The following is a 25,608-nucleotide window of genomic DNA, read 5'->3' as shown; positions in this document are numbered from 1 at the left end:
ATATTGATGCACGGTTTAAGAAATGTGAATCTGTTGAAAATAAAATAGTAGTATAACATAATTTGAATTTGCCAAAATGCAGTAGATCTTTATCTCACATATTCGTTTTAAAAATTGCTAATTGCTATGAAAACTCGTGGAATCTAAGTAACGTGTGATACCTTGCAATTGCTTACGAAACTTTAGGTATTCCTGAATATTTATCGTTTCTATTTTTCTGTTTTACTATTTTGTACTCGTAAATTAGATATGTAACGGAAATAAAAGTAACATCACAGAAATTATTGATTGCGTATATAATTTAAATCTTATATTTTCGGTAGACAACAAATATTCACTAGCTGTATATTAATATATGAAATTGCTTGTAATGAGAAACAATGTTTTGTTAAATAATAAAATTGATGAAGATAGTGTTGACATTTGTTGAATTTTAATAATAAACAGTTAAGTCTTGCTCAAAATTGTAAATAAAGTAACAGATCAATGAGCTTTTAAACTATGTTAAACTGTAATACCGGTCGCTGGAGCATAACAGGCGTAAATTGTGGAAGAGCATATAGTAGACGAGCATATTGAAGCGTTGTTACGATTCGTATATTATCGTGCTATCATACACCTTGACGTACAAAAATTCTTGTAATAAATGAACATGTATCCTGTATATATGAGATAAATTTTAGTTTGCGATAACAACGGGTAGGTTTAGTTAAACGATCTTGACTGGCTATTAGTCGGCATTCTCTTACGCCTTTTGATATGCTCTAGCGTTAAATCCAGTCTGTTAAGACTGTTTTGGACAAATCTAGACAAATCATAAAAAGTAACGTTTAAAAGTTTCAGATCGGGTCAAGATCCGTTTAGTGTGTCAGAATGATATTAGGAGTTACGCCCTTTTATGTGGAAGATACATTGTATTATAAATGCTAAAATAAAAAAAATTATATTATTTTTAATTATGAAACATAAAATCATTCGTTGATATTATTTAAAAAAAAAAAAAAGGAATTCATTCATTTGATTGTATAGCTCAAATTTTGGGCACCTTGATTGGTTAATAAAATTATCTTATCTTATCTTATCTTATAAATTTCATACGTCCAATTCAAGTTTCTGGATTTTACTTCATCAGGAACGACCAATAACGCAAAATACAAATATTTTATATGTAAGATCATTTATATAGTTAATTTCGTTATCCTCTTTAGGCCGCATCAAGGAACCGTGTCTCCGTTTGAACTAAGCTTCTGAAACTGCTCTTAGGCCGTGAAGTGAGAGTGATAAAACTATAATAAAAACAGAAATGAAGGACCCCGTCAAGATCCTCATAGATTTAAACAATACATATGTATGACCTAAATTTAAGTGTAGCATTGAGTATATGTACATTTGTTTGTAAATGCGCTTATCCTATCTTTCATTTGAATAAAAAACTTGTTTAATATAAATATAAATATGTATTTATTTATTTGCTTGTTCAGATTGCACTATTATAAATAATTCTTCTTCGTCTTCTACCTCTAAACTGTAAAATTAGCGTAATGTATGCGTTGAATATACGGTCTATAAAGATTAAGTTCGATGGCACTTGTTAATAATCTAAAGGTAATAAAATGAACGATCCATAAAATAACGTGGCAATTACAATGGCTATTTCACATTTATATCATACGTTCACTCGTAATGGTATCATACATGTACCTCCGTATGTGGTGTATAAGGTTTTAAATCATGTTTTATAGCTTCTTTCAAACACTATTGACGACGTTGTTCAAACTACATGCACATATCACAAAACCGCAAATTTAATATAGTTAAAAAGATTATACGATATTGAAAATGCATTTTTTTCTATCAAAAATGTAGGGTCGTGTGTAACTCTAAGTGTTTACCCAAAATGTATTGAATTAAAAAAGAATAGATTTGTTCTCAAATATTTGACAAATGAAACATTTTCCGAAAAAAAATCCACATAATAACGTTTGGTCCTTTAATTCTTTTTTGGGGTGTCCGTTAAAATACCGCAAAAGTCCCCCTTAGTGCACTTAGAACAAAAAATTGCACTAAAGGACCTGATGGAATGATACAATTGACACAAAAGACATTGCATATATAAGTCAACGTTTTAAAAATAAACAATTTTATAATCACATTTAGAAAGTTATTTTATAGGCAGTTGCTATTTGTCCGGCTAGCCGGACGAATAGTACCAGGACTATTTGTCCGGCCAATACAATGCGCATGTCACAATAATATTTGTGTGTGTAATATTATCTTCAGCATCACCAGGGGCACATGTTTGAAATCTTTAGTGTTAGGGCCTAATCTTGTTACTGGTAATTGAAATTGTTGTTTTCTTCATACTAGTATATAGTCCAATGTGGATAACGAATAATTAGAATAAAATCATATATATTCCATATTTTTTATATAAGAAGAGAGAAGAATTTACTTGTAAAAAAAACTTGGGTAGTGTTTGGCTCGTGAATTTTAAGTTAACGTAAAGGATTTTGTCTAGCTGAAAAAGGTACAAAATTAGTATGTCTGTAGCTGTAGCGAATCGAATAATTTTGTAAAACTAATTCTCCGATCAATTATTTATAATTATCTTTTATTTCCCATTTTCCTTGTGATTTCAATTTTTTACAGTCCCTATCATAAGATTATATCATTCTTGGAAGTTCATAATATCGTGTTCCATTGTCAAATTCCGAAAACTTCAAAATGTATCACAAATATTTCAGCCATGATCTTAAAATTGAAAATCAGTGATCAGATTACACGCGCCCCCTTTGTGCTACTGAAGATAATGTTACACGCACTTCCGAACGCACATTATATGACATGCGGATTACAATGGCCGGACAAATAGCCCTGGCACTATTCGTCCGGCTAGCCGGACAAATAGCCACTCCGTATTTTATATTTTATCGACACGCGCCACACTAAGTTGACAGTAATATATAGAAATTCATGTTCATTCAACCTTGATCCGTTTTGAATACACTAGTATACTTATAAAGAATGTATATATTATGTTATTTCATGTTGTTCTTGGTTTTTTTATGGTATAGTTATTACTGTCATATCTATTTTGCTTTTCTGACTGTTATAGTTTTTACTTCTATGTAAGAGTGTATATTTTCTTCTTATTTTTGTTTCTTTTAAGTTCGTTTGCTTGTTCCGTAAGTTCACTTTTTTAAGTTCTGTTGAAATGTTTTATAAAGATATTTTGAAATAGTAAAAAATGTATAGAGATTTTATTTTAACCAACACATACTGATATAATAGAAGATACACATATTTCGCAAAGTATAATAGTTTATTACATTTTTGTTGAGCCTTCCGACTTTTGTTGCAATAGCTATCTACAAACCACAAAAAATTACTCTGTGGGTAAAGTGTTTGAAACTTAAATTACTTTCTTAACTATCCTGGATATCTAATAAACTAGGGCTTGTTTATGATTAAGATAGCTTAAAAAAAATGTTTATCCGTATTTTTATTTATAACTGATTTTTTTGGTTTTCAAGTTCTGTAAGCTGATAAACATGCACTCTGGTTAGAGTTTAAAAAAAATCACATTTTCCAGTCGGGGCCTTTTAGTGATCGGTCGACTATATGGAAGGGTTTTCTCGTTATTGAAGGCCGGATTGTTGCCTATAATTGCTTACATCCACTTCAGTTTAGGAGGTTGAGCGTACACACACATGCATGCTTCTCACGTCATCTTCTTTCTGTGAAAATCCCAAGTCAGTGGCTTGTAGTTCAGTGGTTGCCGTTGGTTCATGTCTGGCATATTATTTTATTTTTGGTTTTTGTAAATTGTTGTTTTTTCTAGATAATGCCGTTAGTTTTCGAATTTAATTGTTCAAAACTTGTTTATGTTGGGACCTTTTATATATATATATATATATATAGCCGATTATAAGGTATGGTCGCCTAATATAGCTTACATGTGTACATCCAATTAATTTGATGGATAGTTGTATAATTGCAAATTATATCACATCATTATTGAATATAAGCTTTGATAAGTTGGACAAGCGATTGTACAGGAAAGGCCCAAGTGATAGTACAGTAAACTCGTAAGCGATTGTACAGTCAATTAATTTATCCGATACTGAAAAAAATATAATTTGTGAATCTCTACTGGTGCAATGGCTTTCAAACTTTCAGACAGGTAAGACCATACATCAGAAATAGTAATTTTAAAATTTCTGGACTCAACGATGTGTATTTCAATGATTATTGACATTTTTATCGCTGTTGTGTGACAGTTCTGATCGATATATTAAAAGCTCCTCCATTCGACGAAAAACGTTTGTATGCATACGTCGTTTATTATTTGATTGGTTCATATTTACATATAGAATGTTTTGAATGTCTAGAAGAAACGTTATATTGTATCATTTGATTCACTATTGGAAAACTTTCCATGTTGCAACTTGTTATATTTTCGAATGTCGAAAATGTAGAAACCGTACAGTTCCGTTCCCACACAATATAATAATGATGTAATCGGGTTTTTAAGATCCCCACGAATGCCACATTTTCCCATCTTAATGTCTATCAATCTCTTATGAAAGTATGTACAAATGTAAACTCCTGTGTTGTTAAGATGGACATAAAATAAAATTATTCTTTCATCAAGTTGAAAATAAACTACGCTAAATCATTAAGTTTATTCTACAACTATCATAAACTTATCAATTAGTAACGATCAAATGACAATTGTTTATTGGATAAGGTTGACTGAACATTGATGTTTGGGAATTTGCAATAAGCCTTCGGTCACATGGCATGCGCTGATAAAAAAGAAAGTCAATTTCAAAATTATGATATATATTGATACCCAAATTTATATTTATGAGTTATATACTTATATCTTCTCATATCCATGTTTGTGGTCTAATAACATCGTTTTAATGTCCTTAGTGCAAAAACTTTGTTCTTAATGCACCAATGATTTGTTTAATCCTTCAGTGCACTAAGAAGTCCTTTGCGGTATTTCTACACACCGTACAAAATTTGGCTGTGATCAAAATGTTAAAAAAAAATACCCATTTATTATAACAATTTTTAAATATTTAAGATTAAATTATGCAAGGAAAAGTGTCTTTGTTTTCTGTCAAAATGATTTACCTTTTTTGACATAAAGTTGTCGATAAATAAATTGGATATGCATTTCAATAGCATATTATCAAATTGCTGAAAGATCACCTACATTTTCTTAACAGGGAATCCGTTAGTATTGAAACCCCCTGTCTTTTAGGGTGAATGGGGTATAGAAATATGGTCACTTGGCCAGTCTTCTCCCGACCGGCAGTAAAACGCTTGCCGAAATGGGGCGTCCATTTGGCTGTGCGGGATGTATCAAGTTCGCAGTCACGTCCGGTCAGAAGGGGGACGTGAAATCTGATGCCTCATGTAAAGAGACTGCAACGCTCTTTGCTCTTTGCACGTTAAGAATCCTTGCAACAACTCTTTTGAGGGGTCCGTAGGTGGCCTGTTGCAAGATAAAATTTCTGTCCCTATACAAGGTATCCTCATTTTCCAGTGGCAGTCCAAATTTCCCTGACCATCATCCCAGATGGCCTCTATCGTATCAACATACCTAGTGTATATATTGTGAACTTGTTCTCGTCCTGAATATGCATGAAATATTTGCCACTGGACGTTAAGCAACAAACAATCAATCAATCATTCAATCAATCCCTGTCCTTAATAATTCAATTTGTCGTTCTGCATTATTTTGGCGTAAGAAAGACGCACACATTCAGGCTAACGCCCTTACGGTGTATAGAAAATAGATATAGGAAGATGTGGTGTGAGTGCCAATGAGACAATTCTCCATCCAAATTACAATTAATGAAAGTAAACCATGGTAGGCTTATGTACAGCCTTCAACACGGAGCCTTGGCTAGCAACGAACAACAAGCTATAAAGGGCCCCATGATTACTAGTGTAAAACCATTCAAACGGGGAAAACAACGGTTTAATAGTTTTGTATTTTATATAACTTTCCTGCCCTTACACGGTCACCCACACTAATATAAGCTGTGATTTCTGTGTGAATAAATTTTTTAAAAGTTTCAAATGAAGTGCATGGATGTAAGTAATGATAGGCAACCGCAATGCCTTCAATAATGAGAAGAAAACATAACGTATAATCGGCTTTAAATTGTCCCGCTTGATCATTATACGTTGTTGTTTCCTATAGAGAAATAAATTATCGATTTAAATTATTTTTTACATCATAAAAAAGGGTACAATATCATAAAATCAATTTTGTGAAAAGCGATGAAAATTTAGTGACCCCAATATAAATTTGAACCCCTCTTAATCTTTCCTGTGTTTACGAGCACAAAATTCAAGGATCCCTAATTTTTTTAACTGTCTTTATGAAAGTTAGCACTTTACACTAGTAAGTTTGTCTTAAAGATAATTGGCTTTGTGTTAAAACTGTCGTATAATCGGCTTTAAATTGTCCCGCTTGATCATTATACGTTGTTGTTTCCTATAGAGAAATAAATTATCGATTTAAATTATTTTTTACATCATAAAAAAGGGTACAATATCATAAAATCAATTTTGTGAAAAGCGATGAAAATTTAGTGACCCCAATATAAATTCGAACCCCTCTTAATCTTTCCTGTGTTTACGAGCACAAAATTCAAGGATCCCTAATTTTTTTAACTGTCTTTATGAAAGTTAGCACCGACTGTTAGCTTTACACTAGTAAGTTTGTCTTAAAGATAATTGGCTTTGTGTTAAAACTGTCGTTACGTTGCTGTCTTGCGGACGAATACCCGAAATCTCTGTGTCATCAGCAATCATACAGAAATGACTTTATATCGGGTTATTTGGTTATTTAATACTCTGTTCTTTGCATAGAAATAATTCTTCGTTAATCTGAGCATTGAAAGAATACTTCATATCACAAGATATAAATATGGATACAAAAAAAAATCTAAGCGAAATTGATAATACCGCAAAGCATGAATAAATGTGTTGTATTTCAGTAAATAACACTTGTTTTCGTTTGATTGTAAACATGTTGTAGCCCATCATGCATTGTTTCTTGTTTAGTGGATTGGTAAAAAAAGCGCCCAAAAAAAAGAGTTCAAAATAAATTACGTCACACGTTAATACATTATAACAAATGCTCGGACATACGTATGGTAATTCATGCATATCCTAAAAGGTCGTGTTCTCGATCTATTAAAACGGAAATGACACGGCCGGGTATTGTAAAGGTTTGAGGGACTTTTAATGTCAAATTCATATCCCTGGGCAACGAAATTATCGATTTGTTAAAAAAAACACCGTGTTTACGCTGGTGTCTTCCTCGAATGCCAACATTTTATATGTTACCTATTCCTTGAATGCCAACAAAAATATTTCTGTTTTTAACTTTAAAAAATAATTAGTGAACTTGATGAAATTGTAACATTTTATCCCATTTTGATAAGAAAAGTAGCAAAATTTAAGGGTTAAATAATTATGAATATAAAGATAGAAAGAAAATGATTTTTGTTACTATTTATTAAAAAATAAATAAATTTGGAAATGAACAAGTTTTATTAACATAAGACATACATTATATATATAAATATAACATTTATATTTAGTTAAATATAATTATTTCAAACTAAAAGAGGATATTAGAGATTTATTTTGTTCCATATTATTATAAATATTTATTTGTTACGTATATATACATGAATTATATGAATATTTTAATTAAACAATTAACCATAAAATAGGGTAACAAGAATTTAGTCTATAGCGGATTGATTTTAGAAGTGTTTTTTGTTTGTTTGGATATACAAGAACCTGACCACGTCTATTCTGTGTAGTATTTCTATTTATTTACATCTGATAAGTTAAACCGGTTTCATCTGATGTGTATAGTTAGTTCCACTATGTGGTATGGGCTTTGCTCATAGTTGAAGACTATACGGTGGCCTATACTTGTGAATTTCTGTGTCATTTGGTCTCTTGTGGAAATTTGTCTCAATTCCAATCAAACTACATTACTTTGTTTTATAAGAACACCGATGATTTGCGAACACGATAAACCCCTTACCAGTATCATTTTATGAATCACTAAACTGAACATAATACATCGATAGTATTCTAACACGTGATACAAAGTTTCAAGAAATTTAATCAAGTAATATGGTAGGATGTTACAGCACACACAACTATAGAAATATTGAAAAAAACATTCAAAGTCCAAAGAGGCTTCACATTTGTGTAAACTGGAATTTCTCACAATATGCACATGTGATGCAACACTTTTCAAAGTTTCATTTTAAGAGAATCCATATTCGTTCAAGTAGTATCATCAGAAAAAAAATTCAACAACGTAACAAACATGAATTAGATTTTAACTATCTGTTTAATTATGCCTCGTTCACACGGACATTTAATTCGAATAAAAAAGAAGCGTGTATGTATGCGATTAGCGAATTCGATTCGCATTCGATTCGAATTCAATTCGAATTAAATAAAATTGAGAATGGAAATGGGGAATGTGTCAAAGAGACAACAACCCGACCAAATAAAAAAACAGCAAAAGGTCACCAACAGGTCTTCAATGTAGCGAGAAATTCCCGCACCGGAGGCGTCCTTCAGCTGGCTCCTAAACAAATATATACTAGTTCAGTGATAATGAACGCCATACTAATTTCCAAATTGTACACAAGAAACTAAAATAAAATAATACAAGACTAAGAAAGGCCAGAGGCTCCTGACTTGGGACAGGCGCAAAAATGCGGCGGGGTTTAACATGTTTGTGAGATCTCAACCCTCCCCCTATACCTCTAAATGTCCATTTTTGATAAGCATGCTCTCGTGTTGTGATAACTTTTTGCACCTATTCCTCGAAAGCCAACATTATTTATAGGTAAATTGTCGGTAGATCAAAGGATGTTGGCATTCAAGGAATAAACCTATACGCTGACTTATAAAAGTGTTTTAAAATTAGTCTTTCATGCTGTCTAGTCTGAGCAATGTTTGTAGGACGTTATAAATAAAAAAAGGAAAACCGTCAAAACATTATGTGAACGGAAAATACATGGGCGTTGCATACGTGTCTCAAACGATTTAGAAAATCTAGAATATGTGTGAATAATGAATATTTATATTATTTAGACTTTAATATTGTTGTTTTTTTAATATTGTATCTACAAGTTCATGACGATTTAGAGCTTGGCATTTCGTGTAGACACATGTTTCTTGTTGAAGACTAAACATGCGGTCTTGATTTATCTATAGTGTTTTTGTCGTTTGGTTGCCGTCAAATTGAATTATATCCCATATCTCTTATATTATGAGCTTTAACATCAGCTTATAAGAATTCATTATTGAAAGGTTTATTTGTAATTTTATATGAATATGCCGTAATATATTTATCGGTGTGAGCTGTACCACATCATGACTTATATATGAACTTTATTAATTTCGATCTAAAAAAAGTTCCTAGAAATAGATATTTTAAAAAGTCTTAATAAATTCCAATGATCACAAATCTAATCTAAATCCATTTTTTTCCTGATTCTAACATACGTTGTTCCTTTTTTTTTTGGTTTAATTTTGTAGTAATTTGCTAGTCAGTCAGATTCGGATTCCGGGTGACATTGCGTACGCTTTGTCCTTTGATTTAAAAATACATAATTTTAGCATAATTTATTATTTTTTTTATCTTTGCTACGCTCGATGTTTTTGCTTCCGCTGTATCAAAGCTAGTGAATTAGTCAAAATGTCCGTACAATGTAAAGTAATATTTCTTTTCATGACTTGTTTATTCTTCAATATAAGCGTTGGCTATTTTTATCTGACAATATCAAATTTGTCTAGAAAGTTCGCTGTAGTGTTCCATAAATGTCTTAAGGCTTAGTGCACCAAAGCGGCCTGGTTGGGTTTTAGACGTACCGGCAAGTCCCTGGACCACAATTGCACAACCGTCCTTTTGATGATCAATTTGTTAAATTGCTGGGACTATCTTACTAATAACATAGTAGTCCCCGTTAATTTCAGAGCTCTACCGTTAAATAGTAATTATTATTAATGTTATTATTTTATTTTTACGCTGTCTTAATTTGTAAATAATTATTAAGTACAATATGTATAGTATAGCGTCGTGTAAGTCATTTTTGGGCTAGACATTGTTTGCTTTATAGTGTATTGAATAATTTTTATTGCAATCAATTTATAATTCATTACAAGGAAAAAGTGGACCGTATGTCATCGCACACAAGACAGCTGATTGGATAAATATAATAGGCTGTTACGCCTACATTGATACTGATGTCCAATCGAATACCAGCAGACACCTGTCAGTAAAAACAAATGTCAAGCGTGGATAAATTAGAGATTTATTTGTGTATTCGATATTTGAAAAGTAAGTTAAACTATTCGTTTAATCTTTTTTAGGTGAATTTCAAAAACTGTTTTTTTCACTTTCTTATAGGAAGGTATTCAAATATGAGCGTACCACATGTAACGGAATTTTACAAGCATTTTATATAGCGAATTGTGTTTTCCGGAACCAGAGACACTGCCGGAACGTACTATTTTCAATATTTCACAAACCTCTGAAAAAATTAGATCATACAGGTTTCATCTACCATGTGCATAAAAAGCACTATCAAATTTTATTTGTAAATTGTAAAAGATTAAGAATATTTTTGTATATGTACTAAATAATCTGAAATAAAACAAAACATATTTCTCTCGGCATGAATTCAATCGTAATCTGAAATAAAACAAAACATATTTCTCTCGGCATGAATTCAATCGTAATCTGAAATAAAACAAAACATATTTCTCTCGGCCTGAATTCAGTCGTAAGCAAATTTTCATACTTTTTTTTTTTTATCTATTTGCAAATGACGAAGAATTCTCCTTAAACTGTGATTCATTAATATTTAATATTACTTCCATGATTAAACCGACAGACTAACTTTAAAGGACAAAATACAAGCGTGTACTACCAGCCAAGGAAATGAGTTTAATTAAAGTAACTAATCTAAGTGGACGTCGATTTGTAATATTTGACACTGGGCATTATTTGTGGACCAATGCAATAAAAATAATGTATACTATCAATCAAAATTAAATACTTTTGAATGTAACAATATTTTGACACTGGGCATTATTTGTGGACCAATGCAATAAAAATAATGTATACTATCAATCAAAATTAAATACTTTTGAATGTAACAATATGCTAAAAATTCAATTTAATTCACTGATTTTTTTATTTTTTTTTTTATCTAAATGAAAATGTAATAAACTGCTCCCGTTTAATATAAATAAGAAGATGTGGTATGTGTGCCAATGAAACAACTCTCCGTCAAGTCACATGGTATAATTTAATTAGAGGTCAAAAGTACGGCCTGAACACGGAGCTTTGGTCCTCATTGAACAGCAAGCTATAACGGTCCCTAAAATGACAATACAATTAAGATGGAAAACAAAAGTATAATCTATAAGTACGGTAATTTCGCTACGTTTATTCGTCAATTCCGAATTACAAGTAAGTGTCTCACTGTTTATCAAAATGAGTAGTAGCAATTGTGCCTAAAAAAAATCTGATTCGAAACTGAAATATAAACCATTAGATTTTATCCATCGTGTCTTAACTAACGTTGTTTGATATTTTTTCTATGATATGATTAACTCCTGTATTTATTTCGTGCTAAAAATATAACGATAAAAAAGATCAAAGGAGTTATCGACATCGGTCTTTATATGTATATAATGGTCAATATAAACTGTCAATTAAATTTTTAAAATATACTTATATTGTTGTTGAATTTATTTTAAAAATAAAATGATGTTTTTTTGTAAATGTAATAATTCAACCCGGTTGAACCTTTTAAATTTTATATAAAAGATAAAACATGGAACTTCATTCATCATACGTCCATTACGTTCACGAATGGGTAACTGATATTAGAGTATAAGGCAGCATATCATTCGTTAATAAACTTCAGAAAAAAAAACGCAATTTGTAATCTGTGGTTTGAATTTTCGTCAGATGTGCCACTGACATAATGGCTGTATTATGGGTGAAATATTTGCCACTAGACGTTTAGTAAAACCCATTCAAATCCAAATCAAACCGCTCTATTTGATGCAAAAGAAACGTGACAGGCAGTGCTATCGAGGTATATGATCAGATTTTTTTCAGCCATCAGTGCACATGATAAATAAGTGATGCACGAAAAAAAAGGAGATGTAAGATATACGCCAATGAGACAGCAACCGAACTACGGAAATAACCGAAAGCCATCTAAAGGGAGACGTGTCGACTTCAACAAAAGACAAATATTCCAACATTATGTCTTATAAGTGCTATCAATTATTTATTTCGGACAGAACTCGGACATCGTAGAGTCTATACATTTGTAACATATTGGACTTTCATGTTACGTATCGCATTGAAACATGAACGCGGACCTCGATGAGAACAAATGGATTGAAAGTTTGCAAGTTTACTATTTTATTTTCAACAGAATCACATTTTTTAAACCGTGCATCAATATTTTAATGTTTTTATTTAAATTTCTTTTAAAAATGTCACATCTATTGTTCATTCATTTGTTAACAATTGTGAAGCATGCGACTTTACTAAGAATACACACATTTAACTGAATTCGATAAAATTGGATGAAAAAAAAACCCGATAAATAAATAAAGTTTGTCTTGCTTGAGTGATTTACCTGTACAAAGCTCGGGTCTCAACGATGTTTAAAACGAATTGATGCCTGTTTGAAATAGTTTAACGGGGGCGTGGCCTAATAGTTGGACGTACATTACCAGCAACTTGATTTCAATTGATTCACCGCAAAGAAATCTATTTGACTGGCGTTAAAATGAATTGAAATGAATTGAAATGAAGTAAAAATATTTTTTAATTTTTGTCAATCTTTATCAAATAACAATTAATCTCATTTAAATAGCGTTAACACGTTTTTGTCCGTTCAAGCTAAATTCGGTTTACTAGTGTATTGAACAGATATATCATGTACTACATTTTCTCCCATTTATCTGTTTATGTATTGTAACCCTGTCGTGTAATGTTGTCATTTTGATGTTATAATTAACACTGCCATTAAAGCGGGAGGTTGGCATGCTACAAAACTAGGTTCAACCAACAATTTTTTCATAAAATGTCCTGTACCAAGTCAGGCAAATGGGCATTGTAACATTATAGTTCATTTCTGTGTGTGTTACATTTTGCTGTCGTGTCTCTGTTGTGTCGTAGTTCTCTTATATTTGATACGTTTCCCTCAGTTTAAGTTTGTAACCCGGATTTGTTCTTTTCTCTATCGATTTATGAATTTTGAACAGCGGTATAATCTGTTGCCTTTATTTATGGAGGGGTATTTGCGAAAAAGTACCAGTTAAGGGCCTGTTAAATTTACCGAGCCGCTAGGCGAGTATAATTCGGTCCCAAGACTGGTATTTTTTCGCACATACCCCTCCATAACATGATATATCTGTGTAACTACACCAAATAGATTTGAATTAAAAGTATCTGTACAGGAGAAGATATTTATATTTACTTGAAATATGTTATTCATTAACATGTTTATGCATAATTTTGAGGATAAGAGGATATTATCATAGAATCGCAAGGATTATACATGTACTAGTACGCATTAGATCTCTTTTCCTAGTGACGTCAAATCCGAAATATTATAGCGGAATGATGCTGGAGATAATAGAAATGGAATATCCAAAATGGCAAATACCATTGTTGTTGATGCAAATTTACCGGCAGTTGTAAAAAAAAACAGGCAAATTCGTTGAAATAAGTAAAAAGTATTAGAATTTCCGAAAAATATACTGGCTATCAACCAATCAAAATCTTGCTTTATTATATAAGGTGTAATTATGGGTATAACCAAACATATAGTATAATAATGTAATGTTTTGTTCAAATTTCCATGTTTTAAAAATTTTCATAGTTTTCAGAGCATTTTTTTCAAAAAATCAGTTCAGGGATATTTTTAGTTTCATTCTTTGTCATTTTTTTTATGAAAAATATTAAAATGTAGTATTAGTACCAATTTCTATCACATCTGTCCAAAGGGCAAGTTTGAGATTGACTTCACATAGGTCGTTTGTTCTTGTCCTTCGAAGTCCGTCCGCCGTTAACCTTTACCAGAACAAACTTCTCTTTTTAAACTTATGGAACTAACGTTTGCCACAATTATCCTTGAGAAATTCAATAAGTTTAAAGATTGTGCAAATGGCTCTGCCTGCCAACCAAAATGGTCTCATATTTCAAGATACAATGCTTGAATTGTCAATCATCTTGACATTTGTTATAGATGAAGATCTGAATGGACAGAAATGTTTTCATTGATATCTATATATCTAACGTTCATTTGACCAAAATCTGAAGGGTCTCCTTTTATACCTCATTGTCCTTTAATGACAATTTTACCACTTTTTTTTTCTTTTCGTATAATAAAATTAAGGTGCTTTATTTCTTCAGATAGAATTTTAGGTTTTTGTTCGGGCTTTTTTAAAAATAGGCAAAATATAGGTCACCATAATACGCTATACTTCAGTTTAAGTATTCCATCTTTTAACCATTTAAAATCAGATGACATATCGAAATGATGATATCACACTACTGTTAAAGTCCCATATTTATTGTTCGTTATTGAAATAACTGATGTCTCAGTCCGCTACCTAATATGGACAATGATAACCTAATGATACATTAAAAAAAAGCCTTATGGGTCTTTTTTTCTACTAAATATTCTAACTCAATATAACAATTGATTTTAAAGATGTCAGTTTTTGGAACACAAAAATTGTACATGAAAGCATTATTCGCGTATCTTTTATGATTTGTTCCAGTTTACTGATAGTATTGTAGAGCTTACAGATCACAAATGAAATTTTTAAAATTTTTAAATCATAAGTCGAAATCAAACTGACAAACCATGGCAAAAAAAAGACGACGCAACAAAATTAATAATTATAACTTAAAAAACTAAATTCAGAGTGTTTGTACCGGCCGACAAAGCAGCCAACAATGTGGTGGTGGTATGCCGTAAATACTACACAGACGTTCTTAAGAATGAAATTTTAAATTCATCTACATTCAAGTCCATCCACTTCATAGAGAGTCATATAGTAAACAAGCATATCACAACCACATCAAAGTTTAAGGCTTCTTCTGAACATTTGAAGGTTCCTTCTATGTATTGGCTACCTAAACTACACAAAAAAAACATTTACATATCGTTTCATCTCGGCCTCAAGTTAGTGTTCTACAACTAATCTTTCAGTGCTCTTAACTAGTTCATTAACTACTATTAAAGAGCTTATCATAAACTATTGTAATAAATATATGAACATAGTGGTATAAACAATTTTTGGAGTGTAAAAAAATCTTTGGGTGTTTTAGATAAATTACGTGCTTTTGATGGTCCTTTTGATTCTGTTAATAATTTTGATTTTTCTACTCTTTACACTACACTTCCACACTATCTTATTAAACAAAAGTTTTCCGATTTAATTAAATAGTCGTTTGGTAAAGCTGAATGTAGATTTATTTGCTGCAACTCATTTAAAGCCTTCTTCTCAAATGAGAAAGGTAAATATGATAGATATACTAAGTGGAGGTGTGATAATATTTATGTACGTTTAGGCAACAAAATTTATCGACAGGTTGTAGGTATCCCCATGGGAACTAATTGTGCCCCTTTAATTGCAGACTTGTTTTTGTACTGTTACGAATCACAGTTTATGACTAAACTCAGTAAAGACCCGTCGAAATTGCATTTAATTGATAAATTCAACAACACTTACCGTTATCTTGATGATATTTTTTCGTTAAATAATCAAGAATTTTCTCAATATACTGCTGAAATTTACCCCAAGGAACTTACTTTAAATAAATCAAATTTATTCGGTAATAACTGTCCTTTCCTGGATTTAGATATTTCGGTTTTAAACGGGAAACTCCACACTAAAATTTACGACAAAAGAGAGGATTTTTCGTTCCCTATTGTTAATTTTCCATTTTTAGATGGTGATGTTCCTATGGCACCATCTTACGGTGTTTATATTTCACAACTTGTTCGCTATGCCCGTGTCTGTTGTGACGTTTTTGATTTTAACGAACGCAACCTATGTATTACTGGTAAATTATTAAACCAGGGATATCGTTACCATAAATTATTTAAAACCTTTACTATATTTTTCCATAGATATAAAGATTTGGTTTTGAAGTTTGGTTGTACCTGTAGAAAACTTATTTCAAACGGGATAGCGCACCCTCATTTTTACGGAAATGTTGTTAACCGTGCCCGGAAAATAAAAATGATCCATGTAAACTTGTCGCTCCTGTAAATAAACTTATTCTAAAAGGTTACCTATTCAACACTGTAGTAAGATCATTGAATATTGTTTTTATTGATATAAATATTGATTTTGTTATCAGTAAATTAAAAACTAACTAAATATTACTAGTATGTTATATACATATATATATTCATGGATCTACAATCTGTCGATACCTGTAACTTGGCACTGCACAATGTCATGTTTTTCTCTGGCTGTTTATGACGTCTTTACGCTAAATCCATTGGATGTGTACGGATTGATTGTTTAGTCTTAGGTGCATGATTTTTTATTAGTTGTTAGTGGCTTTGAACTAGCTGTCAGATAATTGCGAGTACTCTCAGATCTGTTCATTGCGTCTTCTTGTGTCGGGATGTATAAGTACCGGGCCACGTCTACTTGTATTTTTGTCCATCTGATAAGTTAAGCCTTTTTCAACTGATTTTTATAGTTCGTTCTTATGTTGTACTGTTATACCACTGTCCCAGGTTAGGGGGAGGGTTGGGATCCCGCTAACATGTTTAACCCGGCCACATTATTTATGTATGTGCCTGTCCCAAGTCAGGAGCCTGTAATTCAGTGGTTGTCGTTTGTTTATGTGTTACATATTTGTTTTTCGTTCATTTTTTTTTTTTACATAAATGAGGCCGTTAGTTTTGTCGTTTGAATTGTTTTACATTGTCTTAACGGGGCCTATTATAGCTGACTATGCGGTTTTGGCTTTGCTCATTGTTGAAGGCCGTACGGTGACCTATAGTTGTCAATGTTAATTTTGGTCTTTTGTGGATAGTTGTCTCATTGGCAATCATACCACAACTTCTTTTTTATACTTAGATACCAGTCTTAACAATGTCTTAACAATGTGTTCACCATGACTGAATAGTAACGCAGGAATCAAATAAGTTAATACATTTACATTTTCCTTACTTTATAAGATATATAATCTGTTCTATAAATAGAAAGTACAACAAATTAACTCCAAGAAACTTCTTTACATATATATACACAACAGTATCTATGGGAACCGTGTTGTAGTGGTTAGTGCATTGGACTACTAACCCAACGGTTCCTAGTTCGATTCCCGGGATGAAAATTTCGGGCCTGGTTTCGAGGAAACGATAATAGTCCGTCGGAAGGGGACGATAAATGGCTGACCCGTGTTAAGAGAGAGCCATATATCTTGCACGTTAAAGACACCCTTGTAGATTTCGAAAAAGAGCAGGCTAATGCCGCTACAAGGCAGCACTCGCACCCGCAAAGTGAAAAGGGATTAATATAAGTTGCAAAACTTGTTTCCCAATCCACTACAAATAAATATGTTTAAACAAAACACGACAATTTATTTTAGAAAAATAACAAATAAGAGCAACAATTCACGTAATAAACTATTTTTAGATACCAGTCCTAACAATGTGTACGACAAGACTCAAAAGTGACGCAGGAACCAAATAAGTTAATACATTTACATTTTTATTGCTTTATAAGATAATTATATAATCCTGTTGTATCGGAAAAAGTATAACATAATAACTGAACTCCAAGAAACTTTTTTACATAAAGATACACAATAGTTACCTGTATTGTACCTGCAGATGTAGCATCAATAGGAAATCCCACATGTTTGCTCATTTCAACCTGTAATATAATAATAATAATAAAAGAAAAACATCCGCACAACACATTTATGTGGAAATGCACTATATCATTTTATATTACATTGAGGCATCTGTTGCCAAGTGGTCAAAGTAGTAGATCTACTGTACATGTATCAATAGCCAGTCAACACTGAGATTGTGAGTTCGTATACCGCACGGGGGCAGGTGCACTCGACTCCTTCGATTCTTTACATATATATACACAACAGTATCTATGGGAACCGTGTTGTAGTGGTTAGTGCATTGGACTACTAACCCAACGGTTCCTAGTTCGATTCCCGGGATGAAAATTTCGGGCCTGAATTTTCGGCTCTCCCTTGACACCATTTGCGAGTATGGTTTCGAGGAAACGATAATAGTCAGTCGGAAGGGGACGATAAATGGCTGACCCGTGTTAAGAGAGAGCCATATATCTTGCACGTTAAAGACACCCTTGTAGATTTCGAAAAAGAGCAGGCTAATGCCGCTACAAGGCAGCACTCGCACCCGCAAAGTGAAAAGGGATTAATATAAGTTGCAAAACTTGTTTCCCAATCCACTACAAATAAATATGTTTAAACAAAACACGACAATTTATTTTAGAAAAATAACAAATAAGAGCAACAATTCACGTAATAAACTATTTTTAGATACCAGTCCTAACAATGTGTACGACAAGACTCAAAAGTGACGCAGGAACCAAATAAGTTAATACATTTACATTTTTATTGCTTTATAAGATAATTATATAATCCTGTTGTATCGGAAAAAGTATAACATAATAACTGAACTCCAAGAAACTTTTTTACATAAAGATACACAATAGTTACCTGTATTGTACCTGCAGATGTAGCATCAATAGGAAATCCCACATGTTTGCTCATTTCAACCTGTAATATAATAATAATAAAAAAAGAAAAACATCCGCACAACACAATTATGTGGAAATGCACTATATCATTTTATATTACATTGAGGCATCTGTTGCCAAGTGGTCAAAGTAGTAGATCTACTGTACATGTATCAATAGCCAGTCAACACTGAGATTGTGAGTTCGTATACCGCACGGGGGCAGGTGCACTCGACTCCAATCTTTATTTGCTTGGATTGTCAGTTTTTCTACAGAAGGTCGGTGGCTCTATCTCGGCACTCCGGCTTCCTCCAATAATAAAAACTGACCACCACGAAATAGCACAATAGTGTGGAAAGTGGCGTTAAACACAAATCAATCAATCAATCTATAGTATATTGATTAATTTTATAACGACCTAAAATGTTCATTTTTCACCTTGTGAAGAAGCTCTTACTTAACACATGCAAAAATAAACAATCAAAGAAAAGCAGCTATTACAAAGTTTGTGCAGACAAATGTACCCAAATCGAATGTCAATTTCGTTGATATATGCTTGCATTGGTTCAATTATTTTGAAAACATTAAAATTTCAAGAAACTCGTAACATATGCCTTTGATATTTCTCCGCATCGTCTATTTACTTAGTCATTATTTCAGCAACACTTCATCCAAAGGTAAAACTTTCGCATTTAAATTTCTTTTATTTTCCTTACCAATTCATCTACCATTTTGGACTGTGGTTTGGGATGTCTTCGTAAAAATGCTTTATCTGGAAAATGTTTCTTGGTCTTATCAGCAACTGCTATATTAGTCAGCAACATAAACTCTTCTTCCAACCTGAAATATGTCCGTTTATCAGATTATTTGTCCGATTATTAACATATCTAGAAAAAAAAACTTCTTATTTCATATATAACTTACTAGGAAATATTTAGTAAAAATATAAGAACATTAATAATACCAAAAAGCATAGATTCTGAAATGATCAATTCCTAATAAATATATGATTGAAATGCACCTCTGATCATGAAAATGTGTTATTTTGTTTATTTTGTTAATGTCGTCGGGTCTTAAATAGCTTGTATGCAGGGTTTTGAATCATAGATATATTGAACTATATATTTAAAATTACCTATTACTATCTTTTTGTTTATACACACTATATCCGTTCGGCATTCCAGTTTGTTCATCTAAAGAGAACTGTAACTTCACTTTGTCTAAGTGTAAGGCTCCTTTGTCAAATCTGGCCTTCCTCGAGTTCTTAGCTATCTTATTAAAAAAATGTAATACATTTAACATTCAAATATATTTTGGTCAGAACGTTATATATTTGAAGTATAACTAATATTTTCTGATATTCATAGAAGTCTTGTGTTAGGAATTCATTGAAATCAGTTCTTTTTTTTAGAAAGTCAAGTGAAAACCAATATGAAACAATTGTATCGAAGGATCATGTCCATGTTTACAGTCTGACACACCCTCAAACATGTATTCTAATGCCAGGACAATCAATTGTCAAAACCGTTCTTAAAGTTTCACGGATTTTTATTCTATTTCGAATTTATACATTCTTCAAGCTTTAACATATTATTTCTATTTGAATGGAATCAACTCCGTAAAGAACTGTAATGTCGTTGACGAGTTGTCGACCATAAATTCGCCATGTAATTGACCGCGGAAACTGTTGAACTAGAGTGCTGTTATTCCTTAAATTACTTTCCGAATTAAACAAATTAGACCAGACGTGACTTTCTGTTTGCAATAAATGGTTGCATGCTACATTACATTATGAAGAATGCAAATAAGAATATAAATGTTCGTTCTATTCCTCTTTTCTATTGATTTTCCAATAGAAATTATGGTGTAAGGTCAAGTGATTTAGATGCTCTTTATAATACACTTTATATGTGATTTAATGACAAAACACAGAAATAGAATATAAAAAAACAACCATCTGGTTAAAAAAAACAGGTAATGTTAGATTAATTTTTAATTTGTATGGGAAAAGTAAGCACCTCAAATGTCTTTCTACCTGTTAATAAGAATTGGCAACGTTTCTAAAAATGACTCAGCTCGTAGAGCCGAGTCATTTTCATGCATGTTTGCCCAGTACATGCTACAAATTTTTCAATATGATATCTACTACAAGAATAGTTCACCTTCAAGTAAATAGCATATAGATGGACCGAATAAATTTCAATGCGAATTACTTAGTTAATGTTTAGATAAAATGGATGTAATGAATACCTTATGTAGATTTAATACGGTCTGTTTTATTTGACTGATCGAGTATCCATCCGATATAGCTGGCAATTCCTCTTCTGTCCATTCCCTTTCTGGCTCGTCTATGAATCTCTGTAGTATTGAATATATGAAGGGTCCATGTATACTCATTTGTAAGTATGAGAAAGGGTATTTATTATAATTAAATGTAAATGTGCTACACACAATAAAGAGAGCTACACAAAAACACAAATTACACAGCTATGTCAAAGTTTGAGTTGGTTTTTTTTCTACATATATCGCTGGTGAGAACTACCTTACATAAACGAAGGGAATGAGAAATTGTAATATATAAGCGATATCAATATACTTTCTTTTAATGTCATAGTATCATTACGATCCTGATATGACAAATATATCTACTAGCGATTGAGCAGCATTTAATGTACATTTATACATTTGGTCAACTTAAACTATTGTCTGATTGGTTGTCTTGGGGAATTTTACATCAACTATCTTTCTTCGGAACTTTTTCGGCAAAAGTAATGCTTATGCACAAAAAAAGATCCACGTGAATTTACACCTACCACAATCGACTGTTTGATAAAAATTTGTCAATAATTTAAAAGTTTGCAAATATTTCGATGATCAATTCAATAATTTAAATTAGAACAAATACATAAGATGCATTAATTAAACTTTTAAACCCAATAGTAACAGATGTAAACAATTCAAATTTACCAACTTCTCCTTTTTTACCTTCTCTAACAAAGAGTTAATTTCTTTTCTTTTATTTCAACTGGGTTTCCGCCTGATATACTGACATATTTATATTTAATTTGTTGTTTTTAATGTTTGGTCCATATGAACTAAACCACGAATATACATTTGATGTGTATTATGTTCTTCTGTGCTTAACATTCAAGGAACGATCAAACCCAAAAATTGTCGCAGAACAAACCCAAAGTAAGATGTTGCAATTTTTATTTCTTCTGGTTGTTTGTGTCTTTAACTTGCTGTCTTATTGTCATATACCAAGTTCTTAAATTTCTATATGCTTTATATCATAGTATATGTATCTCATTTATATAGATCACCTAAAATAAGGAGGTGTGGCATGATTGTCAATTAGACAACTATCCACCAATGTCCAATTTTCGTGGATTTTAGAATCCCATCATAAAGAGTTTCAGTCTTTAATGTTTCTTTGCACAATCTTCTTATTAGTATCAAAAGTGTATCTAACATATTGAAGAATTGTACAAGAAGATGCATTTTTTAAATGGCAAATGTAGAAGCTCCAAGAATATAAATTCCAAAAGATGTTTTGGGAAATATGACATTCTAGATGTTTACACTTATTTATGTGTTCTTAGTTAATTATAACGTTTATCTTGGAAAAAAAGGTCTATAAGGGCTTAATGCTTAAGCATACAAATATTGTTATAGTACCTGAGCATGATCATAGCTAAGTTTTACACATGATCTTATCACAGTTCGTCCAAACCATTCACTTTTTATCTAGAAAAGACATGCAATGGGTATTTACGTCTATAAATAATAACATTATTTATTAACATATAAGCTTGATCAGAAGGCTTAATATTGACAACATGCATAAATACATTTTATGATCTAAATATATTATCTCAATTGACTCTTACAACATTGTACAAGTTAGAAAAGTTTCGAAAATTCATATGTTGTTCTTAATTTTTTCCTTAAATTCTTTGGATTTTTTAAAGTAAAGTAGCACCCACAATGCAACACTGTCAACGTATACAGGGTATATTTTATTGATATGAGCTTGACCTGGACTAGGGATACATATACTTGATATTGTCATGATAGAAGTGAAAATCACATTGTGTTATTAATGTAACCATGAATTTACTGGACAAGTCTTACATTTGTAGTTCTATCTGATAAATTCAATATTGACAATGGAAATGGGGAATGTCAAAGACAACAACCCGACTAAATAGAAGAAAACAGCCCAAGGCCAAAATAATTATATATTTCTTTCTTAAAACAATCATGACAGCTGATTCAAATTAATTACCTCTCCTTTCTCTGATATATTCCATATGACAGAAAACGTAAGTCTGTCTTGATTGGAATTCAAACTGCACAGCTCTTCACTTAGAATTGTGGGTAACATTGGTATCACCTGAATAATACAACAATAAAATAGTCGTTAAGGCAGATGTGTACATCTTTACAAAAATAGTGCCTGCATTTTTTATGTAGTAATGATATAGATACGAAATAGTTCTCGCCAAATTCTTTATATATGGGCAATATTATGTTCCTGTTATTTAGTAGTTGTCGTTAATTGCTATTTCCAATTGTTTATATTTCGTTTATGTTTTTGGTTTTTTTTTTTTCATTTATCTAGTCAATGGTTTAGCATTTTGAACTGGTTCATATTTTGCCATGTCGCTGCCTTTCAAAACTTACTTTACAGTATGTTTTTTTATCATGAGAAAAGCTTGTTCAGTAGCCTGTAATTGTTTACATCCATGTATATGTGTCCTTAGTAAATAGGTTACTCCTTGGCAATCATACCCATATGTTGATTTAATGTTCTTATATCTCTTGAAACTGATGTTATAAACCATATAATTGGTTTTATGGATAGGTTTTGATATGATGTTCTTGTCCAAGGCGGATAACCCGGGCCGTATTGGTCACAACTTTTTGGAACTTTTGGTCCTCGGTAATCTTCAACTTCGTACTTGTTTTGGCTTTCATTTGCTTTTCATCTGAGCGTCGCTGGTTAGTCTTGTATGGAAGTGGCGCGTGTCTGGCGTATTAGATTTTTAACCTGCATGGTACTTTTTGTTGGCTATTATTCGTTTGTTTCTCTGTCCTATATGTTCTCCAATTTATTTGTATTGTAGTCCTATCATGTAATGTTGTCATTATAATGTTATAATCAACATTGCCATAAAAGCGGGAGGGTTTGCATGCCACAACACCGGGTTCACCCCACCATTTTTTTTTTAAATGGCCTGTACCAAATCAGGAAAATGGCTATTATTATATTATAGTTCATTTTTCTGTGTGTTACATTTTAATGTTGTGTTTCTGTTGTGTCATAGTTCTCATATTTGATACGTTTCCCTTAACTTTAATTTGTAACCCGGATTTGTTTTATCTAGCGATTTATGAATTTCGAACAGCGGTATACTACTGTTGCCTTTACTTATAAATATGTTTTGATATGACGTAAACTGGGTTTCAGTTATTTCTGATGGTCGCTTTTGTTAGAGAGGTGAATGGGTGATATTCCTATTTGACTTACTAACTTGAAACATAAAATAGTCTTAAAATATCCTTACTAGGTAGTACTGATGGGTCGAGAAAGGCTTACACAAAAATATTCAGAAATTAACAGTATTTCAGCTGATTTTGACTGATTTCTGTTGTAATTTGTGCACTTATGACTTATTAAAAGGGAAGTATGTATTCCTCAAATTATCCCAAGCGAAAACTTTCTTTTGAGAAAAAGGGTTCGGATATTTAGTGCTACATTTTTAGACATTTGACATTTTAATATTTTGCTGATTTGAGATGAAAATGTTCAATCTGCTGTTTCACTCGTGTTTACCTCACTCTGGTTTTTTTAAGAACAAATGAGCTAAACAGATAAATATGTCAATATGTTAACCTTTTGGACTAGATAAACACTTGTGGCCATGCGACTGGCGCGGCTGTCTAGTGCTGAATCATTTTTAAGAAAATAACTGACATCTGCTATATGGACCCCTACACTGTAAGTACCTGAAAATATACACCGCAATGAAATGAAAACAGATGCCAAAATGTTGATATTTTTTATTGTTCTAGAACTTACTGTTCATAATGATGTTGTGACATTTTGGATCATATTGTAAGTTTATTGATTATCTCTTATTTGTGATCCTCTCAAGTCTATAAGCAACAATTTCTAACTGTGAGAAATATTTTGACATTTTAACATCAAAGGCCTGAAATCAAAACTAGTGTTAATTCAGTGCATAAACCATACTGTGTATCTATGATAGACAATTTAATTTCACGTCTATTTACCATCATCTAGTTGCTCACAGGACAGAGCATCATCTAGATCTCTTGCTGTGGCAGGGTCTGTAGTAAACACACACTTCTGACGGAAATCTCGTCGTTTAGTAATCTCATCATCAGGAATCTGCCAAGTTCCCGTTGGCAAACTACTTAGCATCTGGTGATAAAGAAAATTAACAGTGTTACAAAAGGAACTGCGTTTTCTAGGTCTTTGAACCGTTTATAGATTATGTACGATTTAATCAAACATTAACTAAACAAGTCTGTAAATACACCCTTTTCACAATGTATAGCAAGAAGGAGTTATATGATGTCAGTTCGAAAAACTGTTATTATGGTTTTATTCTATCTTATTATCAAATATGAAAATATTATCATGTGATAAAATGAAGGAAGTTATCAATTTAAATTCGTGATACATATATTTGACAGAACTATGTTTGTTTC

The 25,608-nt window shown here is 31.9% G+C and overlaps 2 protein-coding genes across 2 annotated transcripts in view; both read right to left on the bottom strand.

Annotated features, from left to right (window-relative positions):
* Nucleotides 1-19,225: 19,225 nt before the first annotated feature.
* LOC139500738 (DIS3-like exonuclease 2) lies at nt 19,226-23,259 on the bottom strand. The gene is made up of 5 exons (XM_071289577.1): nt 23,156-23,259; nt 22,546-22,614; nt 21,118-21,225; nt 20,003-20,139; nt 19,226-19,707 (listed from the first exon to the last, which is right to left on the bottom strand). Exons 1-5 carry the CDS (start codon nt 23,252-23,254, stop codon nt 19,560-19,562), a joined length of 561 nt encoding a protein of 186 aa, XP_071145678.1. The 5' UTR covers nt 23,255-23,259; the 3' UTR covers nt 19,226-19,559.
* Nucleotides 23,260-25,159: 1,900 nt separating this feature from the next.
* LOC139500445 (DIS3-like exonuclease 2) overlaps nt 25,160-25,608 on the bottom strand; it is a 33,626-nt gene continuing 33,177 nt past the window's right edge. Inside the window, exon 6 of the mRNA XM_071289182.1 lies at nt 25,160-25,318. Coding sequence (XP_071145283.1) covers nt 25,160-25,318 — 159 coding nt within the window. The remainder of the gene's footprint in view (nt 25,319-25,608) is intronic.

The sequence above is a fragment of the Mytilus edulis genome, chromosome 13 (genome assembly GCF_963676685.1).
Source record: "Mytilus edulis chromosome 13, xbMytEdul2.2, whole genome shotgun sequence".
NCBI classification, from domain to species: Eukaryota; Metazoa; Mollusca; class Bivalvia; order Mytilida; family Mytilidae; genus Mytilus; species Mytilus edulis.
This window is presented reverse-complemented; position numbering and strand designations above follow the sequence as displayed.

Bases quoted from the DNA above. Each gene is read 5' to 3' on its own strand.
- LOC139500738 (XM_071289577.1), bottom strand. From the start codon at position 23,254: ATGTTACCCACAATTCTAAGTGAAGAGCTGTGCAGTTTGAATTCCAAT. The intron at 21,226-22,545 runs GTACTATAACAA...TCAATACTACAG, and splicing joins TTAGCTATGATCATGCTCAG to AGATTCATAGACGAGCCAGA. The intron at 20,140-21,117 runs GTATTCATTACA...TTTTTTAATAAG, and splicing joins CCGTATTAAATCTACATAAG to ATAGCTAAGAACTCGAGGAA.